This window comes from Caretta caretta, chromosome 1 (assembly GCF_965140235.1).
Source record: "Caretta caretta isolate rCarCar2 chromosome 1, rCarCar1.hap1, whole genome shotgun sequence".
Taxonomy (NCBI): Eukaryota; Metazoa; Chordata; order Testudines; family Cheloniidae; genus Caretta; species Caretta caretta.
In genome coordinates, this window is record NC_134206.1 from 332,890,126 (window position 1) to 332,912,851 (window position 22,726).

A 22,726-nucleotide genomic window follows, 5' to 3' on the forward strand; every position below is an offset into this window, starting at 1 on the left:
GCACAAACCCTGAAATGGGATGCTGAAATTAGAACTTACAGTAGGAGACCAGCATGGGTATTTACGTAACTAAGCACTGATATGAGCACACAAATTCAGGGACTTGTTTTCCTTATAAGGTACTCCACATCTGAAAACTGGGTTCCTGAATCATTAGCTTCTGCAATGCCTTGATAAAACAGGATAAGCGGACAGTATTTCCCATTTGCATCTCAATTTATTGCCTGTTGTCTCAATATTATTTTAACATGACAAGTCAGATCCTTATCTCCAGATACATTCCCTTTCATAAGGAATCCCCACACCACTCTACTGTGCTTACTAGTCCTGCTATATTTTCAACTTATTTTATGCAATGTAAAGCATGACAGTGGAAAATTGCTCATTAAAAACAATTTTATGCAAGGATTAACCTTGGCCTGTGGGCTGTTCCCTAACAATACACAATAACACTAGTTTTACTGTTATTGTTCAGTCTTTTCCTTGGTAAGTGAAACAAAAATAATTGTCCCCAGATGGCTTTCCTAGTCCCTTTTCCAAAATGTTTAGCTCTCTAGACTGTAAGAACAGTGGTTGTCAAACCAAGTGCACTTCTATGTGTTCATCTCAGAATAACTACATTTGAGTTTTGTTGCAAATCTTGTTTGTTCACTTCTGTTAATGGAATTAAATTCTTGGGTCAAAAGGAATGTTGGAAAGGATACTGGCAAAACAGTAATGGACACGAGATATGCAAAATTACACACAGTCTGATGTGTTTTCCAGTTCATTATTGTTCTTAAAGCAAGGTACAAGAGGACACAGAATGAATGTAAGTCAGTTATATTCACAACAAGATCCTATAAAAATCAAACAAATAGAGGGACAATTTCTTTCCTGGAGTAACTCTGTTGACTTCTCTAGAGTCACTCCAAAGATGAATTTGACAAATGTGTTAGTTCTACTAAATTAGGAGACAAGCCATTGTGTCTGCTAAACACTAGAATATACCAAGCTACATGGCAGATTTATGCCTTTCATTGGTCTCTCTGTAGGTAATACACAGCACTTGACCTTACCACAGTAGGTTTCAATACCCATGTTGTAACAGAGAGAAAAAGAGAGAGGCAAGGAGAGTCGAGGTCTGGCTGAGTGGTAGGTGGGTGCAACCCTAGTTCAAATAGCCCGTCTATTGGTTGAGCTCTGTAGAATGTGAACCAAAAAGAAGTCTTTCCCCAGCTGAGACCCATAGGAGCTACAATATATTAAGCTTCTGTCATCTGGAAGTTGCTCTTTGCATGATACCATAATCTGAGTTCCTAGCTCACCGTTGCTTTCTTTCTTTCTTAAGCAGATTCTCATTTACATGTTACTTTTCTCTTCAATGGCCTCTTTGGTCTCCTGCTACAATTCCTTAAACATGTGGCCTTTACGCTACACCATGTGAACCACCGTTTTATACTTTTTCCCCTCTGTCTTGTTCCACAATTTCCAGTGGACAAAATTCTGAGAGTTGCTGAGAACTTGGAACTTCCTCTGACATCAGCACCTCTCAGGATCTGGCCCATAGCTTCACATGACAGACCTCTTCTCCCCTTATCTGTCTCTATACAACATGGGTATTATCACCTACTGTAGCAAGGTCAAGTACTGTATATTAGTTTCTTTCGAAACGACAAAACTCTTGGAATGATAGACCTCAATTCCTAATCGAGACCTGATAACTTCCATTACCGACTAGTGACATTCACCTTTTCTTTAAAAAAAGGAGTACTTGTGGCACCTTAGAGACTAACCAATTTATTTGAGCATAAGCTTTCATGAACTACAGCTCACTTCATCGGATGCATAAAGTGGAAAATACTGTGAGGAGATTTATATACACATGGTCTGTGTGTATATAAATCTCCTCACTGTATTTTCCACTTTATGAATCCGATGAAGTGAGCTGTAGCTCACGAAAGCTTATGATCAAATAAATTGGTTAGTCTCTAAGGTGCCACAAGTACTCCTTTTCTTTTTGCGAATACAGACTAACACGGCTGCTACTATGAAACCTTTTCTTTAGAGACTACAGCCACATAAACTAATAAAGAAATGTGTTATGATTGCTTTCCTGCCCCACAGTTAATAGTATCCTAGCCATAGATAATCATTGGCATTGGCATTATATAACCCACTGGTCAGTGTGCATTACATGTGTCTGCAGGTCCCTGGTTCAGTGCCTGGTGTGTTGACCAACATAGCAGCCATCTCAATAGCACTTTCTGGAAATACTGAGTTAAGTTCCAAAGATGAAGCGGTATTCTTGTTCAGAGAGCAGGTACAGGTCTGGGCAAAATCCACCAACTTTAGTTTGCACAAGTTTCAGCGGAACTTACAAGGCTGACCGATGAGCTTCGCTTTGAGTTTGGGGTTAATTTGAATTCCAAAATATAAATCAGACACAAATCAGACGTCAAGAATTAGAACATTCAAAAACCAGTTGGAGAACATTTCAATCTCTCTGGTCACTCAATTACACACCTAAAAGTGGCAATTCTTTGTCAAAAATCTTCAAAAACAGACTCCAACGAGAGACTGCTGAATTAGAATTAATTTGCAAACTGGATACAATTAACTTAGGCTTGAATAAAGACTGGGAGTGGATGGGTCATTACACAAAGTAAAACTATTTCCCTATGTTTATTCCGCTCCCTCCTCAACCCCCACTGTTCCTCAGACATTCTTGTCAACTGCTGGAAATGGCCCACCTTGATTATCACTACAAAAGGTTTCCCTCCCACCCCCGCTCTACCACTGGTAATAGCTCACCTTACCTGATCACTCTCATTACAGTGTGTATGGTAACACCCATTGTTTCATGTTCTCTGTGTATATAAATCTCCCCACTGTATTTTCCACTGAATGCATCCGATGAAGTGAACTGTAGCTCACGAAAGCTTACGCTCAGATAAATTGGTTAGTCTCTAAGGTGCCACAAGTCCTCCTTTTCTTTTTGCGGATACAGACTAACATGGCTGCTACTCTGAAAATATAAATCAAACTCTTACATGATTTGGAACAATCTAATCGCGTATATAGAGCCTGATCCAAAGCCTACTGAAGTCAATATAAAGACTCCCATTGACTTCAGTAAATTCTGGATTAGGCCTATAGTTAACCTATTTAACAGCATGATCTTATTAACCTCATGCTCCCTTCCCCTTCTCTCCTATTATTTTTCACACACACTTCAGCACGGGGATCATGTCTTTCTTTGTGTTTGTACAATGCTCAGCACACTAGGGGTCTCTGTCCTGACTGAGGACTTTGGACAACCATAATACAAATAATAAATAATGAGAGAATGCAATTTCTTTCATGCCAAACCTTCTCAAACAAGACAGGTTTCAAAGCTTGACTTGAACTTGAATGTTACTGGGATCAAAATCTGCTTATGAGGGATTGGAAAGAGTGAACAGCAAGAGGAAAAAGAGCAAACATCCCCTAGGCTTGGAAATGGAGCAGAGAGTAGGCAGAGTGGAAAACAAACGGAGAGAGAGCGAGACTGTGAAGAAAGGAACACAGAGAGAGGAAGAGAACAATGTGAAAGAAAAAATGAATAAGTTACAGGATCCTCTGGTTGTGCAAATCAGCAGAGTCCTGTAGAAGCCAGTTGAGCTATGCCTGCTTACACCAGCTGATGACCTGACCCACAGTGTATAACAAAGGAGGTACAAAATAATGAATAGTGATATCAAATGCAGAGCTGTTTGGCTGACATACAATGTATTGAAGAGGAGAGATTTGAGTTTACATCTCTCTTTCCAAATTACCACCAACCGTTCTTTTCCACAATGACCATTGTAGCTCAGTATTGCCAACTTCAAAGAAAGACTTAGAACAAACAAACAACAATCCCACAAAAAAATCGACAAATCAAAGAGCTGGCTGTCCACATCATCAAAACCACCATCACAGTTGACACTAACTGCTACCATGCTAAACATTTTATGGAGAGGTCTCCTCCTTTGAGGGGTCCCTCATGTTGAGGCATGAGGAAGATTGGTGGGGCAGCGTGAGAAGTGCTTTTGCCCTGGTTGTTCTTGTAGCAGGGGCAGATGGAGTCTGTGAACTCATGCCTTAAGGTCGTTGATTGGGCACATTTCATAAGCATTACATTGACTTGAAATAAAGAAGTAAAAAGAAAAGAATACGTTTTCCATGATGCCTAAACTCTCTTTGTGTGAAACCCTTTCAGGCATGGGACAGCACGTGAGATTCTGAGATGAATGGTTGTACTGCTTAGCAGTTAAAGCTAAGTACTGACAGCCAGGCCTCCTGGGCTCTCTCTTTCTGGCTCTGTCACTGTTTTGCTGCATGGCCTGGTCAAAGTCACTTAAGTTCAGTGTTTCAGTTTACCCCATCTTGAAATGGATATAATACTTGCTCAACTTATGGACTTGCTGTGAAACGTAATGAACAGTCTGTAAAGCCCTTTGAGGTCTCTCCCAAAGAGCAATTCGTAAGTGCAAAAAATTACTGGGCTAACTACTTAGATCTTCATTCAGTGTCTACTCATTCCATTTCCATAGTCTTGAGAGTCAACGCGAGTTTGAGTAAGAACTGAGTAGGGATCTCAGGATACAGATCCTGGGAGGGAATTTGCAACTCCTAAAATGGCTATAAGGGTAAAAAAGCTTTGGAGGAGATGATCATCATAACACTTTGAATGATTCGCTCACTATGCCTGAGTAGACCTGGGGAACCAGGCTGCCTTTGGTATCACTCTTGTGTAAAACCTTCTTCCAGAGCGCAAACACAGAACTCCAACTAGTGAACTTAAGGCTTGCTTTTCTCACCAGATTATATAGCTCTGTAACAATCTGTAGTTCATTACATGTTATGAGTTATTCCATTGCTGGATACTACTGTTGTTGGTGAGAGTTAGTCTTCCAAAAAGACAGCCAACACCACAAAAGCTAGTACTCCAGGGATTTAGTCACATATGTGGCATCCATATTTTAACCTCATGCTCTGAAAGTGCCAAATGCAACCAGTCTTTCAAATGAAGGGTTCAAACAATTGGACGAGAGACGGAAAGATAATTAGAAACACTGAACAAGCACACACGACGTTAGACACTGGAGACAAAACCACATGCACACGGCCCAAGTTAAACATATGAAACTGTGCTAAATCATCCTGAAATCTGAAACACCTTTTACAATAGTAATTTAGCCCCCTTTTCAAAAGCTGTATGACCTCATGTCTTATAGGAGCTGAGAAAATGCTTAAGGATGGCCAGCGACTGCTGAATGTGCCTGAACCTGATGTGGACATTTAAATATTTCCATAACACTAACAACAATAAAGAAAGCATGCATAGTCTAATCATTGTGCAATCTGGTGCACTCTGCACAAAGACTTTGGAAGTGCAAGTGGTAGGTCGCAAAGTTAAAAAATAAATATTAACCTTAAGAAAATGCCTGCATGCTGCTTTGCTGTCTTTCTTAAACTAAAAGGGAAAACAATCTACCAGGGGATAAAGTGGAGAATATGGAGGTTTGAGACATGGAGTAATGTAATTAAAATAAAATGCAAGGGAAATGAAATGCTTTATGAGCTGCAAAATTAGACAAGCACAAGCCTAACAGAGAAGCAGAGTAAGTGAAGAAGAGATCTAAATCCAAGGTCTTGACCAGATGACATAGACAAAAGGGTATTAGCCTCATTGTCCTCGCCAAATATGCAAATGGGTAATTACACTGTGCCCAGCTAATTACAGCTGTGGTTTCTATTGGGATGAGAAGGTATTCTACACTTGTCTATCTACGGCTAAGTAGTTGCTGCTTTTCACCCCACAGGCACCTCCATTTCAGTGGTGGGTGTAGAGATCCCCATTGTGTCAAGCCTTCCTTCGCATCAGCCTGGCAGGTTTTGTAAAGTGCTTTGGGATTCTTCAGGATGAAAGGCACAGTGTAAATGCGAGATCGTTATCATTAGAAAAGCTGTGTGTAATGTTTCAAGAACAATGTCAGTCTATGGGATTTATTTCACTAGTCACGTAGCTTAGAAAAGAAGTACTGTACTGAAATTAACTCTTGGCAAGAAACAGTTACAGTGAGTTTGACATGGTTGGCTGCGGGTGCAAAGAAATATTGCATTTATTTCACTTTAGTGTAAAAAAAAGACATGGCTGGCTGTACCCTTCCTGTGCCATGGCTACATGATGAAAAATACAGGGGTTCCTAGAGCTCCTTTTGTTATTGTTCACTTGCACTCAGGAACTGATTTATTACTGAGACTCTCAAGGAGGCGCGGGAAGCTAAACATTTTGTGTGCTCTGCATCTGGCACAACATAAAACACTCCAATATGCAGCATGAGACAGGTCACTGACAGTGACAGACATGACTGGCAACATCTCAGTTCAGCAGCAGTAACTCACCATCAGAGACTGAGTGTAATTGTTACCAGGTGCCAAGGCCCATTCTCCACTGCTAAGGGGCTCAGGGCTCCCGAGAAATTATCAACTGAAATGCTGTTATACAATACAATTTTGCATTTTCTAGGATGAACTTACATAAGAGGAAATCCTCGCTGCATTTCTTCTTACCATTAATATCTTTATTGAATCCTCCTGAGCTTCACAGAAAGCACAGAGCCAAGGAAAAGGGTAGAGTCTTTCCTCACAGAGACAGAAATTTGATCATTTTTATTTACAAGGGTTGAGAGGCACTGTACCTATGTCATATGTTTATTTTATGGCAGGGCTATGAAGCTATTAGCATCTTCAGAAGAATCTCTGCACCACCCAGGAATTGTAACGTCCAAAAAAATAGATTAGCAGAAATTATAAATAGTATATATCACAGAGCATCAAGTCTACTGTTTTCAGCAGTTGTGGTTCTAATTTTAACTCTTTGAGATGGTGCACTAAATTGGATTTCATAGAATCATAGAAGGGTTAGAAGGGACCGCAAGGGTCAAAAGGGTCTTTTTGACCCAAGTATAAATCGATAAGTAACATCCATGCTTACGTATAATGCACAAATCGTCCTGCAGTGGACAATGTGCTGGCAGATTATAGAATGAAAACAAACACATATAACCAGCCCAGGTATGTTTATGCCTTTAATGAGCCACTTGCTCATTGTGTATCCATGGCTGAGTCCCTTAGCTGCTCTCTGTGATGCCTAACCAACCTATAAAATGAGGTTAAACTCAGGAAGAGTTTAACCTCATTTTATAGGTTGGTTAGGCATCACAGAGAGCAGCTAAGGGACTCAGCCATGGATTGTATTTATCCTCCTCAATGGAATTGATGAGGAGTAATTTGCTAATATTCAGTTGTTGACTTTGAGACTTGCTCCAACTCCCACTTCAAGTCACCGGGAGTATTTTTATTGACTCAAGTTGGATTCGGCCCGAAGTTACTGTTCATCATTAAAACCTGTGACATCATTTATGAGTTTCAGTTTAATAAAATTAGTAAAGTGCTTTGAGAGCCTTAGATGGAAGAACTATTGAAATGCTAAATATCATTATTGTCCAAAGCATCAAAAACGTAAGGCACTTTATATGTACAGCACATTATTAATTATTACTACTATTTTGTATATTGTATAGTATAATATATACTATATTTTGTAACTGCTATAAAATGTACCTTGTGTTAGCTGGAGACTTATATGGCTTGGCTTCTTAATTAATCTTTAGCAGCATTTTTTCCTCTAGTTAAAAAACACACACCATATGTTTAGACAAATGATACTAGTTTACACTTGTAAACCATACTGACATTTAAATGTTCATTTGAAAGCTCTATTGCATGCCAAAGTATTTGTGTGGTTAAAAACAGTGAATTGGCAAGGAGAAGCTATGCTGGTAGAAGACCAAGATTTTTTTGTTGTTGTTAAGACATGGCTGATGCTAATCTATGTGAACAGTAAGTAGGGAGGGCATGTATAAGTGTTTCTCTAGAGATTTCCACAGTAGCATGCACAGCACCCTTCTTTGCTTCTTCCATAGGAAAGGAGATATAGGACCTACTGTGTCAAATTAAACCCTGAAGGATCCAAAGGTTCTGGGTGGACATTGGATTCACTAGGCCTACTAGTAATGCTGATACTTGCTAAGAAAAAAAAAAGTGTCTTAACTAGTTTCTTATTTAGTCTGATGACCTGACAACTAAAGCAAAACCAAGAGACTTTAAGGCAATTTTAAAACTAATTTTGCATCAGATGGCCAAGAAAAATAAGAATGCCCAGATCCAAAACTCACTAAATTCTTGCTGTAATTCAATACCCAAAGCTCTATGCATCTTCTATCGCTGCCATGCCTTATAATGATGTACACTAGCCACTACAGAGAGTGAGTGTCATTCTGATGAATCACGACATAGTGAATGGAGGCCCTTGGTGATGGTTTGCCATGGGAACAATAACAGAGCTTTTCTGTATTCTTATTTCCTTTGGTGTTTGGGGACTTCCTTTAAGAAGAGTGAAGAGAGTTTCTTTTAATCCCCTCCTCATAAAAGTCTGGTGATTTGAAAGATTTTTAGCCTTGGTTTCCTGAGTCTAATACAAGGATGGTAATTCCCAAACCCATGTGGCCTAAATGGTAGTTTGTTGGCAGAAACAGTAGTTCCACATCTCTATAAGACTTGTCTGAAGTTCAGAGACAAACCTGTTCTCATAGGATTATCTGCTTTATTTTTAGTTGAAACTGCTCTGTGCTCACAAATAGAATCAATAACCCTGGATTTTAGTTTATCAGAGCTCCAGGCCACAAGCCCTTCTCAAGCACAGCCCCCCACTAAGTCAATGGCAGGTCCAGATGCAGAGGGCTTTCAGGATCCAGCCCTAGATCAGCTACTTTAGTCTATTTCCCTGACACTGCTTGATCGTTCTCTGCAATTCTAATCATGTCACAATACATTTGAAAAGTAAATTGGATCACTATCCTCTAACCTTACAGTTTTAATGAAAATCACTAGACTTGTTAGTTACACTGGTGTCAGTTCAGTACATCCATTGAATTCAATGGAATTGCTACAGATTCACGCTGGTGTAACTAAGAGCAGAATTTGGTTTGTTATGTTATTAAGGAAATATTTGTAATCATAGAATCAGACTTAGAAAGTCTCTACAATACAGTACCACTAGAAATACAGTTTTCCCTTTTCTATTTGCTAAAATCCTCTATATTTTTACATTATTGTGAAGTTGTTATTTCTGCCCTTGTAACTTTCTGGCCACATTACCATTCTTTTCACAGGCAGCTTACCTCATATGATGTTCATAATTAGTAATAATACAATGTCAGATTCCCATATTCCTAGTCCTGGAAAATAGTACATTAATCCATGGAAGTTAATGGTACTACTCATGGGTATGATGCTACTCATGGTGAGTAAATCTAGACCATACATTGCACAAAACAAAGTTGGCTTTTGTCTCTGATGAGAACCATTCTATTTTTTACAATAAATATTCATTTTATTTTCTTTGTATTTTTGTTCTGATTATATCTCTTAAGTATATAGTAATTATGTTTTAATAAGCACGTGTGAAGACAATAGGCTGTACAGGGTTTGGAATTCACTAAAAACTACAATGCAGTACATCAAAGTTAAATAAATAAAACAATTCCGTGCATAGCTGCTGTTAAGTACATCTTACCTGTTCCAAGAAATAAGACATGGTATCGTCCGTCAGCAGCATTAACTCGGTCCACTGCTATCTTTGTATACTTGTAGTCTGTTCCTGTCCGAATGATTAATGGTCTTTTGTGTATTGGGTAAATGGGATTGAACATCAAGGGGTGATTCCTAATAAAGGTTACAACGTCGTCGGGGAATTCCTTGGTTGTCCGCATGTTGGGTGTAAAGGCTCCTCCAGGACACTGTGAGGAAGAATTCATAGTAATGCTTAACAGTGCATAGCATCTATCAAGGATTTTTTGTCTTCAATCTATCTACAAACACTGACTGATGGTCAGGCGGCATGGTAACATTTTTTTGAAAAAACACTTCATACTCCATGTGAAAATGATTATATTTACATAATGGAAAAGCTGTACTCTAATAGCTATGTCTATAAACTGCCCTCAGCTGGGACAAAACAAACAAACATATTTGTGTGTTCTTAAAAGCTAGGCTGATGGCAATGCTCCATGCTTGAGGGGCCTTATTTTTGCATTCCTTGTGCTCTCAAAGTTCTCACTGCAAAGAATGCAAGTGACTGGTAAGGGGAAAGATATAAAGATCTTGCCTCTGGGTAGTACAAAAATAGATATAAAGGCCAACAGGTATATTTAGATGCCTAACTAGGTACCTACCTCTGCTTGTGTGTTATAATTATTCAGAATTCAATATATAATTATTCAGTGCACATAGGGCTAGATTTGGACAAACCTTGTGCAAATGCACAAGAAGGGAGAAAATGCAAGGAGCCTTTCCCAGACCCTTTGAGACTGTACATGACTAGGCAGGGAAGCCTAACCCCGGTGTGAGGAGCCACACTGCAAAGCCATTCCTGTGTTACTGTGTCCTCACTGGTTCTGTGCTCATTTCACTAGGGCTTCTGGTGCAATAAGCTGAGCCATGCTATGTTTCTTTCCCAGTGACTTCTAAGAGAACTGGGCAGACAAGGAGACTAGTGGAAGGCACTGGAGGTATTACACCCACCCTCAGCCCACAGGTGAGTTAGCCTGCATCCTTATGGCAAAGTGAGTAGGTTCCCAGTCCAAATGGAAACTGTATCTGGGCTTTAACCCGTACCCTCAACCAGGCCAGTTAACTCTGGGTGAAAGCACCACTTAAAGCTAAGAATGTGTTTATGTGTTTTCCTGAATCAGGCTCAAATTTCAGCCTGCTGCACACAGTCCATGTAAACAGGCAATATGGCCACACATATCTATGTGCCTGCGCATATCTGTGCCCTGCACCTATCGATGTTACCATTGGAAGAGTCACCCACAATACACTGCTGCATAGCACAGGGTTTACCAGGCAGCTTCTGTGCAGTTCATCTAGCTCTGGAGCTTTGCTCCTTTAAGGGGCCTGTAAAATGTGGATTGACCCTATGTCTCATCAAAGCATGAAGAGACATTTGACAGGTAAATTCTGAGCCATGGGTTTGTCAGAAGAATCTGTAGCTTTCTGTAGAGTGCTAGGAAAAGGCCTTACAATGACCCTGTCCTCCAAAGCCCCACAAATTTTCCAAGCTATCCAGCTATTACCCAGATTAGGTACTGCACACCAGCCAGTAATGGTCCCCTAGCCCTAGCTTGATTCTAAGTGTGCCAAATGGATGTTGGTAACAACAACAGGAAGGCACTGAGCTCAAAGAGTCCTCTAGCATCCCAAAGTGAGAGTTCTCACTCAATGTCTGTACAACTTTAAGGGGCTGCAATACAAAGACAGCAGAACCTCCCTGCCTTTCACCTTCATTTCTTGACTGTGAGACAATGAAAAGACCCCCGGGGGCAGATGGCTCATCCCCCCCTACAGAGAAATAATATTTTGTGGTTGGTGAGATAGAGATGGGAAGAGCCCATAGAGAGAGGTGTTATGAGGGACAGGTTCCCTCCTGCCCCTCCCGCCACAGCAATCTGGGATAACGGAGTCCCACCCAGCTCTAGCCCTTTCTTTACACTGAATGAAGAACCATCCCATTGATCAATCCTGTGATCTATCAGTCCCCTTGGGTACTCACAAGGGAGTAATTCCAGCCATAGAGAGCTGACAGGTTGTGAGTATTTAGGGGAAATGTGGGGAAGAAGACAGGGAGAGGAGAAATCAGTTCCAATATAGAAATCTGTGCTGTGTAGGGAACCTATTTACATGACTTCTCTCAGCCCCAGCCAACTCCTTCACTTCCTGCTGCTCTAGAACTCCATTGGCTTTCTGCAGCTCACAGGCCTTTCATTTTCCACGAAACACAAGGCAAATTTCAGAAATTTGTAACCAGCACTGACAAACAGGGCTGGCTACAGGCTTTTGAGGGCTCCAAGTAAGCTGATTCTTGGCAAGGGACCCCAAAACTCAAAGGCACTCCCAGAACTATATCAGAGAGCCTCCCCCCTTCACCTGCATCCTAGACCAATATCATCTGTCCTTGCCCTCCTTCCTTAGAAGACAGGTACCTTTTCTGTCTTCTAGGCCAGATTTCCCAGATGCTGGGAGTGAACGATAGGGGACAGATCACTTGATGATTGACTGTTCTGTTCATGCCCTCTGAAGCAGCTGGCATTGGCCATTGCTGGAAGATAGGATAGTGGGATGGATGGACCATTGGTCTGACCCAGTATGGCCGTTTGTATGTTCCCCACCTTCTGCCTCACAGATCCTAGGCAGTTCCAGTTTTCCAGTGTTATCCCAGATTCAACTGTCCCTGTTTATTCCCACCCTGGCATATAAATCCTCATGAATTGCAGATGGATAATTAGATAGTTGTTTCAGGCAAGTCCCAGACATCCTTCTTGGACCAGTTCATTGCCTCTATTACCAACCCAAAGACCCGTGTCATGAAAATTATTCCTTTGGCCATGAAGGACTGGACTCAGAAAGCTTCATAGCTTGTGTCTCTCTGCTGCCAACCAGAGAAGTCACTGAAGTACAACATGAGCTGTTCCCTTCCTCGGAGAGTTGAGTGTACCTCTGCTGCACTCCCTCTCCTACAGATGATTTAACCACACGGTGACTGCACTCACAGCACATTTTGCACCCACAAGCCTGCTGGGATAGCCCCATACATTAGAAATGAACTGAAGGAGGAGAGGAACCCTTTGGTTTATAGTACATTCTTCAATGAGCTATGGGTACAAAAATATTTCTGTAGAGTCTGGATAATGGAAACAACCCTTAACCAGCTCTGAATGTAGTAGGAAGCTGCCAATTATGTCATAAAAGTTTTCCATAAGTAATTTTAGTTTGTGGAAGAAATAAGAAATGCTTGGTATGTTGTAAAGGGGCAGCCAAAGACTGCAGAGCCTGCCGGTGGCCTAGCGAATGTATTCCTTTATTTAATTCCATTTAAGCTATGCTGAAGCATTTGTGATATTTATAGTTATAGCATTTTGGCTGATTGTAAGTGCATTTATATAAAAATGTTTAATTTGAAAGATCTATTTATGCAAGTGGAACATAGGATTTGCCGTATTGGGTCAGATTGCTTGTCGTTCTAATCTAGCATCCTGGCAGTGGCCAATATTGATGTTTGGCAGGAAAGGGGCTCCTAACCCAGAATGTATTTTGGACAAAATTTTCGAACTTGGATGCCCAAAAGTAGGCATCTGAATATACATTTAAGCTTCTAAATAAAACTGGACATATTTTCAAAGGTGCTGCACCTACACTGACTTCAGTGGAAAATGGAATTTAAACCTTAATCCTTCCATGATGTCAGAGACAGAACCTTCTGCCAATGAGGAAAAGCAGAGACAAGCTACAGAAATCTCATGTCAGAAAATGTTTTGTTTAGTGACTGTGATGAAATAGGGTGGTTTGTGGAGAAGCATTAGGGGAACAGATGAGAGGATAAGCAGCTTCAGAAGATAAGGATGCAGAGTTCAGTCAAATTTGATGAGATTGTTGTCCTGATTTGAACTGAATTGGATTATGCAGAACAATGGAGGTACCATGGGAATTGGCTGACATGACAACTGGAAATCAGTGACACACTTCCTTGTGTGTTTGTGGAATGGCTTGTTAAAAGACTTTTGTGTAGAAGAATTTGGAGAGTCTTGGGGAAAGAATATTAGAGTCCAGTCATGTCTTGTCTTGGAAAAACTGGCAGTAGAAGGGGGAAAATTTGGCTGAACGCTCAACATGGGGTGATTTGGATAGCAGTTCTCATGGCCTTCTCTGAACTACTACCAGGCTACTTGAGGTTTGGATTTGACCCAAAGAAAAAATATAGGGACGAGTTCCAGTCAGAAGATTCAGATACAACTCTCCAATCCCCTGGAAATGTGCAGAGCTTTGGATTTAACATTCCAGTTTAGACGCATCACTAATCATGTCCTTCTATTATACTATCTATTTTTGCCTTCCTTTATTAATGTACCAAACCATCTTTCTGGCTTTTCTTTTAATTGCAGCTTCACACTGAACTAATGCAAATACTGAGGTGTCCATAACAATCCCCAAGAACCTTTCTTCTCAGGATCCTTCAAACTCAGAGCCCATCAGCATATCTGATAAATTTAGATAATTTTTGCCACTATGTAAAACCCAATTCTAAATTAAATTTTCCTTTCCGTTGTGCTGCCTGAACCCCTGTTTAGCCCTGTTTGGAATACTTCACAAGCCTTCATAAGATGAACTAAGAATAACATGGCAGTGGTTGAAAAAATACAGAGATACAATACTCCTGAAGCAGCAAGAAACACTGAAATGTGACTAATCACCAGAGCATGAAACTTCCTGGTTAAATGAGCCATTTATTTTATATTTTCATAAACAGTAAAATTAAAGCAACAGTGAACTCATGAGATTAACACTGTTTGAATTAATTACAAGCAAGAATGCTACCATTCAACCACAGCGGAACATCAGGTATTTACTAACAAACTCTGAAGAGATTTTGTGATATGAATGTCCTAAATCTGACAGCCAGTAATATCATAAGAGACTGAACTGATATTCCCGAAGCTACAAAGAATTACATTTCTCTTGTCCCTGGGACTTTTATTCTTTGCAAAGCCCAGGTGCAGTTGTAACCCACACACCTCCTGGGTGTGGTGTTCTGGCCCATCCAGTGGCACTGTGACCATTTAGAGAGAGAGATGTAGAGGTTCATGCACTAAGCTCCAGAGGTCCCCGGTTCAATCCTGCTAGCTGATGATGCTCTCATAGGTAATTAACCATATGATTGATCATTGCTAATAAGGGTATTTTCATTTGTCAATTCAGAAACACTGAAAGGTTGCTATGGTGCCAATCTTTAAGAGCTGGGATGTTCATCACAAATATGATATAACAAGCAAATGCTTCTAGAGATATGAACAGAATATGAGGGTTTTTCAGGAGAGGAGAACAGCATGGGATAGTTTAAGCCACAGTGCACAGGGTTGCCTACATCTCAGAGAACCTCCATAGACCCTCCAGTAAAAATAAAGGACTCCTGATATTTCTGAAGTAAAATTCAAGCAGTTTTGGGGGGAGGGGCATTTTTGGATATATATACTGCAGGCCTTCTCTATACATTACCTGTACAAAAAAGGGCACAATTCAATTTTATAAAAAATCCTTACAAGATTTGAGGCATAGACCTGGCCATGTTGTTTTATGCATTCAGTATCTCTAGGCTGATTATTGAAACTCATTATATCTTGAAACAAGGCCCTGAGAGAGCTCCAACTGGTACAAAAAGAAGCAGCAACACAGGTTGCAGTGAACAGATTATCGTGGCCTCTCATCCATCACACAGTCCATTTCAAGGACTGTTTTCTAATTCTCAATATCGTCCATGGGATTGGCATAGTCAGTTGAGACACTCTCTCCCTCAGCAACCATGACCTCCACCACACCTATTCAATGTTCCATTGGAATAATGAAACTGTTGAAAATTGGGGAAGATTCATGAGCGCAGGGGACAGACTTTTATGGGCATTGGACCTAAAATATAGAACTCGATACTATAAGAGGCAAGAATAATCAGGGTGAAATACAAAACTCTTCAACTTGGCTTCTCTTAATAGCCCCTGCACTTTCTTTGTCTCTCTCCCTCTCTCTCTCTTTCTCTCTCAAATATACACATACTCTTAAAAAATAATAGACATCTAATGAAATAATTTACTTCTACCTGCTGGACAGAAAGAGCCAGCAAGAGAGAGATTGATTTTTTAATAATTTTAATAGTTCTCAGATATTATAGTGATGTGTATGACAGGTAAATAAATAAGTAGGCAGGCAGATAGAGGGAATTACAACTAATTTTAGATATAATGTATAGTCTGTGCCTTAGCACCAATTTTATGATATTTCGTTAAATTAAACAAAGACAATTAGTTGCCAACCCTGACTTGCAAAAATGTCTTTAGTACTCACTGTGCCAGGTCGTGGATATGGAATTCTTCCCTGATATGGAATTAGCTGGTGGTTAGGACCTTCCTTATGTGCAAAGGGCCCATTGAACACTGTTTGGATCTCAGACAAGTGATACACGCACACTGCTGAACCTTTAAATACAGAGCTGGAAAAAACAAGGAAAATATTTGCACCACGATCTGCCATCTCTTACATAACATTTTCCATCATCACAAAGGGTTCAGTGATGCAACCTTGCCCATAGAGATAACACATGTAATAATATGTAGCACTTCTAGAGCAAAAAGAAAAGGAGTACTTGTGGCACCTTAGAGACTAACCAATTTATTTGAGCATAAGCTTTTGTGAGCTACAGCTCACTTCATGCATCCGATGAAGTGAGCTGTAGCTCACGAAAGCTTATGCTCAAATAAATTGGTTAGTCTCTAAGGTGCCACAAGTACTCCTTTTCTTTTTGCGAATACAGACTAACACGGCTGTTACTCTGAAACCTGTCACTTCTAGAGCATCTTCCATACAAGGACCTCAAAGAACTTTGCACACATTAATTTACCTTTACAATACACAGCATTAACCTGTAAAGCTAGGTAACATTTTCCTCACAAAGAGTATCGATCTTCCCAATGAGAGGGGAAAGTATTATCATCCCTGTTTTACAGATGGGGAAAATGGAGGCGGAGACTGGTTAAATGACTTCCCCTATATGGCACACGTGAGAGCATAACCTTTTCCCAATGAAATCAGTGGTCAAAATACCACTGACTTCAGTGAGACCAGGATTTGACACTCTGTGTGTGTTTAAACTGGAAACAGAACACATCTCTCCTGGCTCTCAGTTCATGAGAGCCCGTAGCTGCCTTATAAAACACCTAGATAGAACATTCATTAAAACAATAATCACAATTAAATGCAGTTAGACAATTGTAATAAGTGTTGACCTTTCTATAAATAATATGGGCTAAGATCATGGTGTTACATGGAAACACCCCCACAGAGGCCAGGAAACTTCATGAGGTTCCTTTTGCAGAGTTTCCTATGCATTCTTCCATCAGGAGTGATGAGGTTTGACCTTCCCACAGCCTGAACTAGGATTCTGACCCACTAACTCCCAGGAGATTAGTTTGGATCCAGTTGCACAGGCCCTGTGCCTTCACATTAATATGGGCCCACTGAGGCTCTGTCTGGGTTCCTTAGTGCTGTGGAGCCCTATTGCCAGAGACTTTGCAGCCAGTATTTGTCCCTAGCACTCTCCATTAAGGATAATCTCCAGTGTCAAGGAAATGATCTTCAGGCATTGGCTGTGATATTAACAGTCCCCTTCTGTGTCCACTGTGTGAAAGGGTGCAATGTATGTGTTGGGGGAGGAGGGAAGGCACACTTTGGATGTTTTTTTCAGAGATGAACATCCAAACATTCCAGATTTGCTCAATATTAAGTGTGAGATGAGGAAAATTGAAATTGCTCTTTGTTGTGCACTGAACAGGTAAAATCACTAAAGAGGAAAATGTGTAACTGCTACAGGACATTACCCAGCAATCCCATTGCTCTATGCCACACGTGCTACCTTGAGAAAGCCCTCAGATGCATTATAATCACATACACTGTCTGAACTCTCTCTTCTTCACAATTGGTTTATGAAGTTTTCCCCGGTATTCATGGAAGCCATAAGATATGGTTTAAAGGATGCACTTTATCATTGCAGACAATGCACCTTTATTAGTTGTATAATAGTTCCTGCTATAAAAATAATTCACTTCAGCCACGGCCTAGACCAATATAGTTTAGTTAACGTTCATAATTATTTTTATCTCGCAGTCTGTTTCTCCAATTACTGTTCTCGGGTTGGGGTCTACAGAGATGAAAAAGATACAGGCAGTACAAGTAGATGAAATTCATTATGACTGCTAGGTTTAATTACACAACATGTTCAATCTAGAGTAAAAAAAAACAAACAGAAGTCTTGTGGTTTGTGAAAACAGAAACCTAGACAAAAATAAAACCTTGTATGAAGTGAGAAAATGTCTAGAGGACCTGGAATAGACCAAGTGTTCAGTCTGGTTATATGGTGCCTTAACTCAAACCCAATTTCCACTGCAGGAATACCATGAGAATTAGATAGAACAGTTTCCAACTCAGACATGTTGAATCCATAACATAATCATAAGTGTGGTTTTTATTGCTAAACATTGTCTCAGCATTTTCTCTTCTTGTGCTATAAGAGCCATACAGTATAGATAACCTCAGCTATTTTTAAGCTACAGGGTTGTTTCCCCCCCCCCTCACCTAAATATTATGAAACTATCTTTTCTTGGCTATATGTAAGCTTGACAATTGGCATTTACGGGGCATATATTATCACGGTGGTTGACGTGGTCAGAAAATGACTTTTTCTCACATGAAAATGTTCAACTGAAATTATTTTTTTTCCATTTTATTCAAAATTTTTCCACAAATAAAGTTAGTATCTGTTTTTTCTCAGAAAGACTATCCCAGCAAGCTTAACAAGAAATCTTGAACTTTCTCAAATAACTATCCAACCTGTCCTCACAGCAAGGTGGGCTCTTATCAGACCAAGAGATGAGAAGTGCCCATGTTTTGCAGTGATCCAGAGAAGGCTGAAAACTCAGGTTGTGATTAAGGAAGGACTTGATCAAACAGGACATAAGGGTGCCTTTTGGGAGCCAAAGTCCTATTGGCACATGGAATAGTCTGCCAGCTATGTGAATGCGAACTATTAGCACGAATTTATTTAGGAATTCTGGGCTTGATGTTTCAGGTGCTAAGGACGCCTGATGAGGTGCTGAGAATCCTCAGTTGCCACTGAAGTCAATCACACATGATGTCCTTGTTCTTCACCGCTATCTAGTAAACATACGGAGACAACAGGAACCATTTTCTCAATATAATCCATAATATTTTTTTTTTAAAAGCTGGGAGCAGAGGGGAAATTTATCTCAGGTATAGTTGTATTGGAGACAACAGGGATCAATTTGGCACAATGAATATAGCTCCAACACAGATCACAAGTAATTGTGCTTTCAATTGATGAGAATAAGCAGAATTGAAAGGTGGCAACAATAGTTGCAGGATATATTGGTAATGCATTCAATCTCAATTGCCTTGAGATCAAAATACTTCTTTCTGTGTTTATACGGAACTGGAACTGAGGCTGTTCACAGAGGCTGCCTCTACAAATCTTCAAAATTACCTTGATGTTGTAAAAATTCCATACACCAGGGTTGTTCTAGGGTTATCTGTTTCGAGGAGAAACACATCCTCTGTGAGAAAGAAAGAACACAGCTGTTGAGTAATTGCTCTAGCTTTACTTTCAAACCTCAAAATTTAGGGCCCCATCCTACTCACATTGACTTCAATAGGAATTTTGTCTCTGACTTCAGTGGTCAGGCCCATCATATTTAAGGTTGGTCATAGTAAAACTAGCATTTACACATTCTGGGCCTGCTTTTCAAATGAACTCAATACGCAACTGCCCCTATTTAGACACACAAATAAATGGATCAAATTTTCAAATGTGCTCAGTATCTATCTTCTCCCATTCTCCTCAAAAGGACCTTAACTCAAAAAAGCATTTAATCATGTGCTTAACGTTAGGTAATGTTTAAGTCCCACTGGAGTCGAAGTTATAGTGCATTTAAAGATGTGTAGAATTTAAGGCTAGAAGAATCTACCACTTCCCTTGGGAGTTTTTTCCAGTGGTTAATCACCCTAACCGTTAAAAATTTGTGCTTAATTTCTAATTTGAATTTGTCTGGCTTCAGCTTTCAGCCACAAGTTCTTGTTATACCTTTCCCTGATAAGTTAAAGATCTCTTTAGTACTTTGTAGTTGCTCTCCATGAATGTACTGAAACACTATAGTAAAGTCATCTCTCAATTGACTTTTTGATAAAGTAAGGATCACATTATCCCTTTCTGTCACAGCATTATCCTGGGAGCTCATGCTCAGTTGCTAGTCCAATATGATCCCAAAAGCCTTAAAAGTTGAACATCAGTGCTTTGCTGAATAGGAGTGGATTGGTTGAATCAGGGTCTTGGAGATGTCAGGAGCAGAGCACTTTTGAAAGGTGACTCTCAAAGTATCCTCTAAATTTTGAATTTGGTCTTTGTGCTTTATTTTAAGGACTGAGACCAGCAATATATACCATACGGTGTTTTATCATAGGATAAAAGTACAGTGATCCAGGATCAGATTCTGATAACCTTACTCACATGGAACATTAAATTAGGATTTGATCCAACTACTATTACATTCTGAATCAAAACAATTGCACTGAAACATTTGTAACAATCCATAGCCACAGAGATTCTGGATCCCATTTACAGTGGTGAAAATCAGGGGCAATACCACTGGGGTCAGTGTAGTTACAAAAGCGTGGAAGCAGTGTGCATGAGTCAGATTCAGACCTAGAATCTGGTTCATTAGCTAACAACACATATCTTATCTGAAATAGAATTTATGTCCTTAGCTTCTCAAAGCAGAAGACTCTACAGTCTATTCATTGAGTTAAAGGAAATCAGGGGCAGTTGATCAAGTTTTGTCATTTTTAACTACTTAGTGGTGCACAGACAAGCCCACACTCCCCAGCTGAGGCAAAACTTGTCTGAGGTTATTTGTCCAACAAATGGGGTTCAGATCTGTGACCACGCCCATGACAATCATAGACACCAGATGGCTGCAAACACGCAACATTAGATATGTGATTATGAAGTTAATAATCTATATTTATGTTGGAGATCCTAAAAAGACCATACACAAACATAACCTCACACAATTGTTCTGAGGGTTAGTTAGTTAATATTTGTAAAAAGCTTTGCAGATGTAAAAGCGTTCATAAATTCTAAGAAATTATACTTAGTAGTAGTAGTATTTAGTATCCTCATCAACAACAAGTTCTGCTTCCAAAGAGACTTCTACCAAGTGACCCAAAGGAGCACCTGTCTTGTCATCAAAAAGACATTAGTGGTACATAAAAACTGATACTAAAAACAGTTTAAAATACTATAAGCAAATCTTAATCATGAGCATAAACAATAGGAACAGCAACAATTATATTTTGCATTTACATCTCTCCTTTCATTGGAAGCTCTACCTGTGTTTTGCAAACATTAATTTAGCCTCCTAGTACTCCACTGTATAGTCAAGCATTATTATTCCTGCTTCAGAGATGAGGATGATGAGGCAAAGAAATTTATAGTGAATCTTGGCACTATTGAAGTCAATATGATTTTTGGCTTAGACTTAAATGGAGCCAAGATTTCACACTTAGTGACTTATCAAGGTGATACAGGAATTTTGTTGCAGAACTGGGAATCAAATTCAGATGTCCTTAACTCCCAGTATCTGTGGCTTAAGCACAAGTATATCTTTTCTCATTTGAAGTTAAGATTTTCAAATACTCACACATACAGAGGTAACATGATATAGATAATGTTTCATAAAGACTACACTGCTATACCTAATTCATCAAAGTATGTTTCCGTTCCATCCTCGTCCATTACTGAGCACACAAGTCTTGCTTTCAAGAATGTTGTCCACTTGTTTACAAGACTACGCTGTCCACCAGTATCATTCTGAAAAGTAAAATGAATTTGACAAAAGTAAAATAAAGCAAAACTAAAATGTTAATCCCTGCAATCTTTTCTCAGGTTATTCTGACCCATCATCTAGCAAATACAATGCTTATATTAAAGAAAATAAACAAAAATAGGCATGAAGCAAACCCCTCTACCAAACACCGCCAAATCTGGGAAACCACAGACCCAATTATGAATGTTGAAATTGAGGACTATCTTGAGCAAACAAAGAGAGATTAAAGTTCCGCTCTATAAAATGGCCTCACAGGGCTATCAGACAACAACAATGTTAACTTTACAAGCTTGTGATGTTAGACCTTGGGCTTCAGGGTTTAGAACAATCTCTAACTATTGGGGATGACAGGAGAACTCATGCAGAGGGGTGATTATCTCATATCTGCCTAATGAAAAGTTTTTTGCACCTTCTGCTGAAGCATCTGACGTGGACTCCTGTCAGAAACAAGACACAGGACTAGATGGACTCTGAGTATTATCCATTATGGTAATTCCTATATTACCTATGTTTGTCCATGAGAACCTTTTCAACAAAGCCCCAAATGCCACTCCAATCAGATTCATTTAGATTTCCTCTCTCTATCCTTCAGTGGACATAATAGACAGAGCAGATCTTACAACTTTTCTGAAGCTGTACAACAATCACCTGGAGACTCCTGTTTGTCAGCCAACCAGACTGTAAATAACATGTTTAATTACAAGAAACATAGGCAAAATTACCAATAAAGTATGAAAACACATATTTAATCCAGCTCTTGCCATGATGAAAAATGCTAACCAATTATTTAAATCATATTGTAAGTGGTACTATTTAGAACTTAAATAAACGTCATAAAACACTAACAAGTAACATTTATGCTACCATTAAAAGTCTAGTTTTCAACAGTTTAAATACCTTCAATTTTGCACAATTGTGTCTATTACTGGTAAGCACAATTGGTATTTGCAAGCCTAAGGTGGGTGCACAAGCATGACACAATCACGGCACTTTTACATGTCTAGCCTTTGAAAATCAGGTTTTTAATAATTTTTCTATAAAATCATTTTAAAATGTGTTTGCCGTATAGAGTAAGGATCACAGTGAATTATATGAGGAAA

General features: G+C 39.6%; 1 protein-coding gene across 1 annotated transcript in view; it reads right to left on the reverse strand.

Moving 5' to 3' along the window:
* The window catches only part of SEMA3C (semaphorin 3C), a 167,151-nt gene that overhangs the window by 21,200 nt on the left and 123,225 nt on the right, over window positions 1-22,726 (reverse strand). Inside the window, exons 9-12 of the mRNA XM_048836494.2 lie at window positions 21,496-21,610; window positions 19,229-19,298; window positions 16,021-16,165; window positions 9,647-9,869 (exon numbers count right to left, since the gene is read on the reverse strand). Coding sequence (XP_048692451.1) covers window positions 9,647-9,869; window positions 16,021-16,165; window positions 19,229-19,298; window positions 21,496-21,610 — 553 coding nt within the window. The remainder of the gene's footprint in view (window positions 1-9,646; window positions 9,870-16,020; window positions 16,166-19,228; window positions 19,299-21,495; window positions 21,611-22,726) is intronic.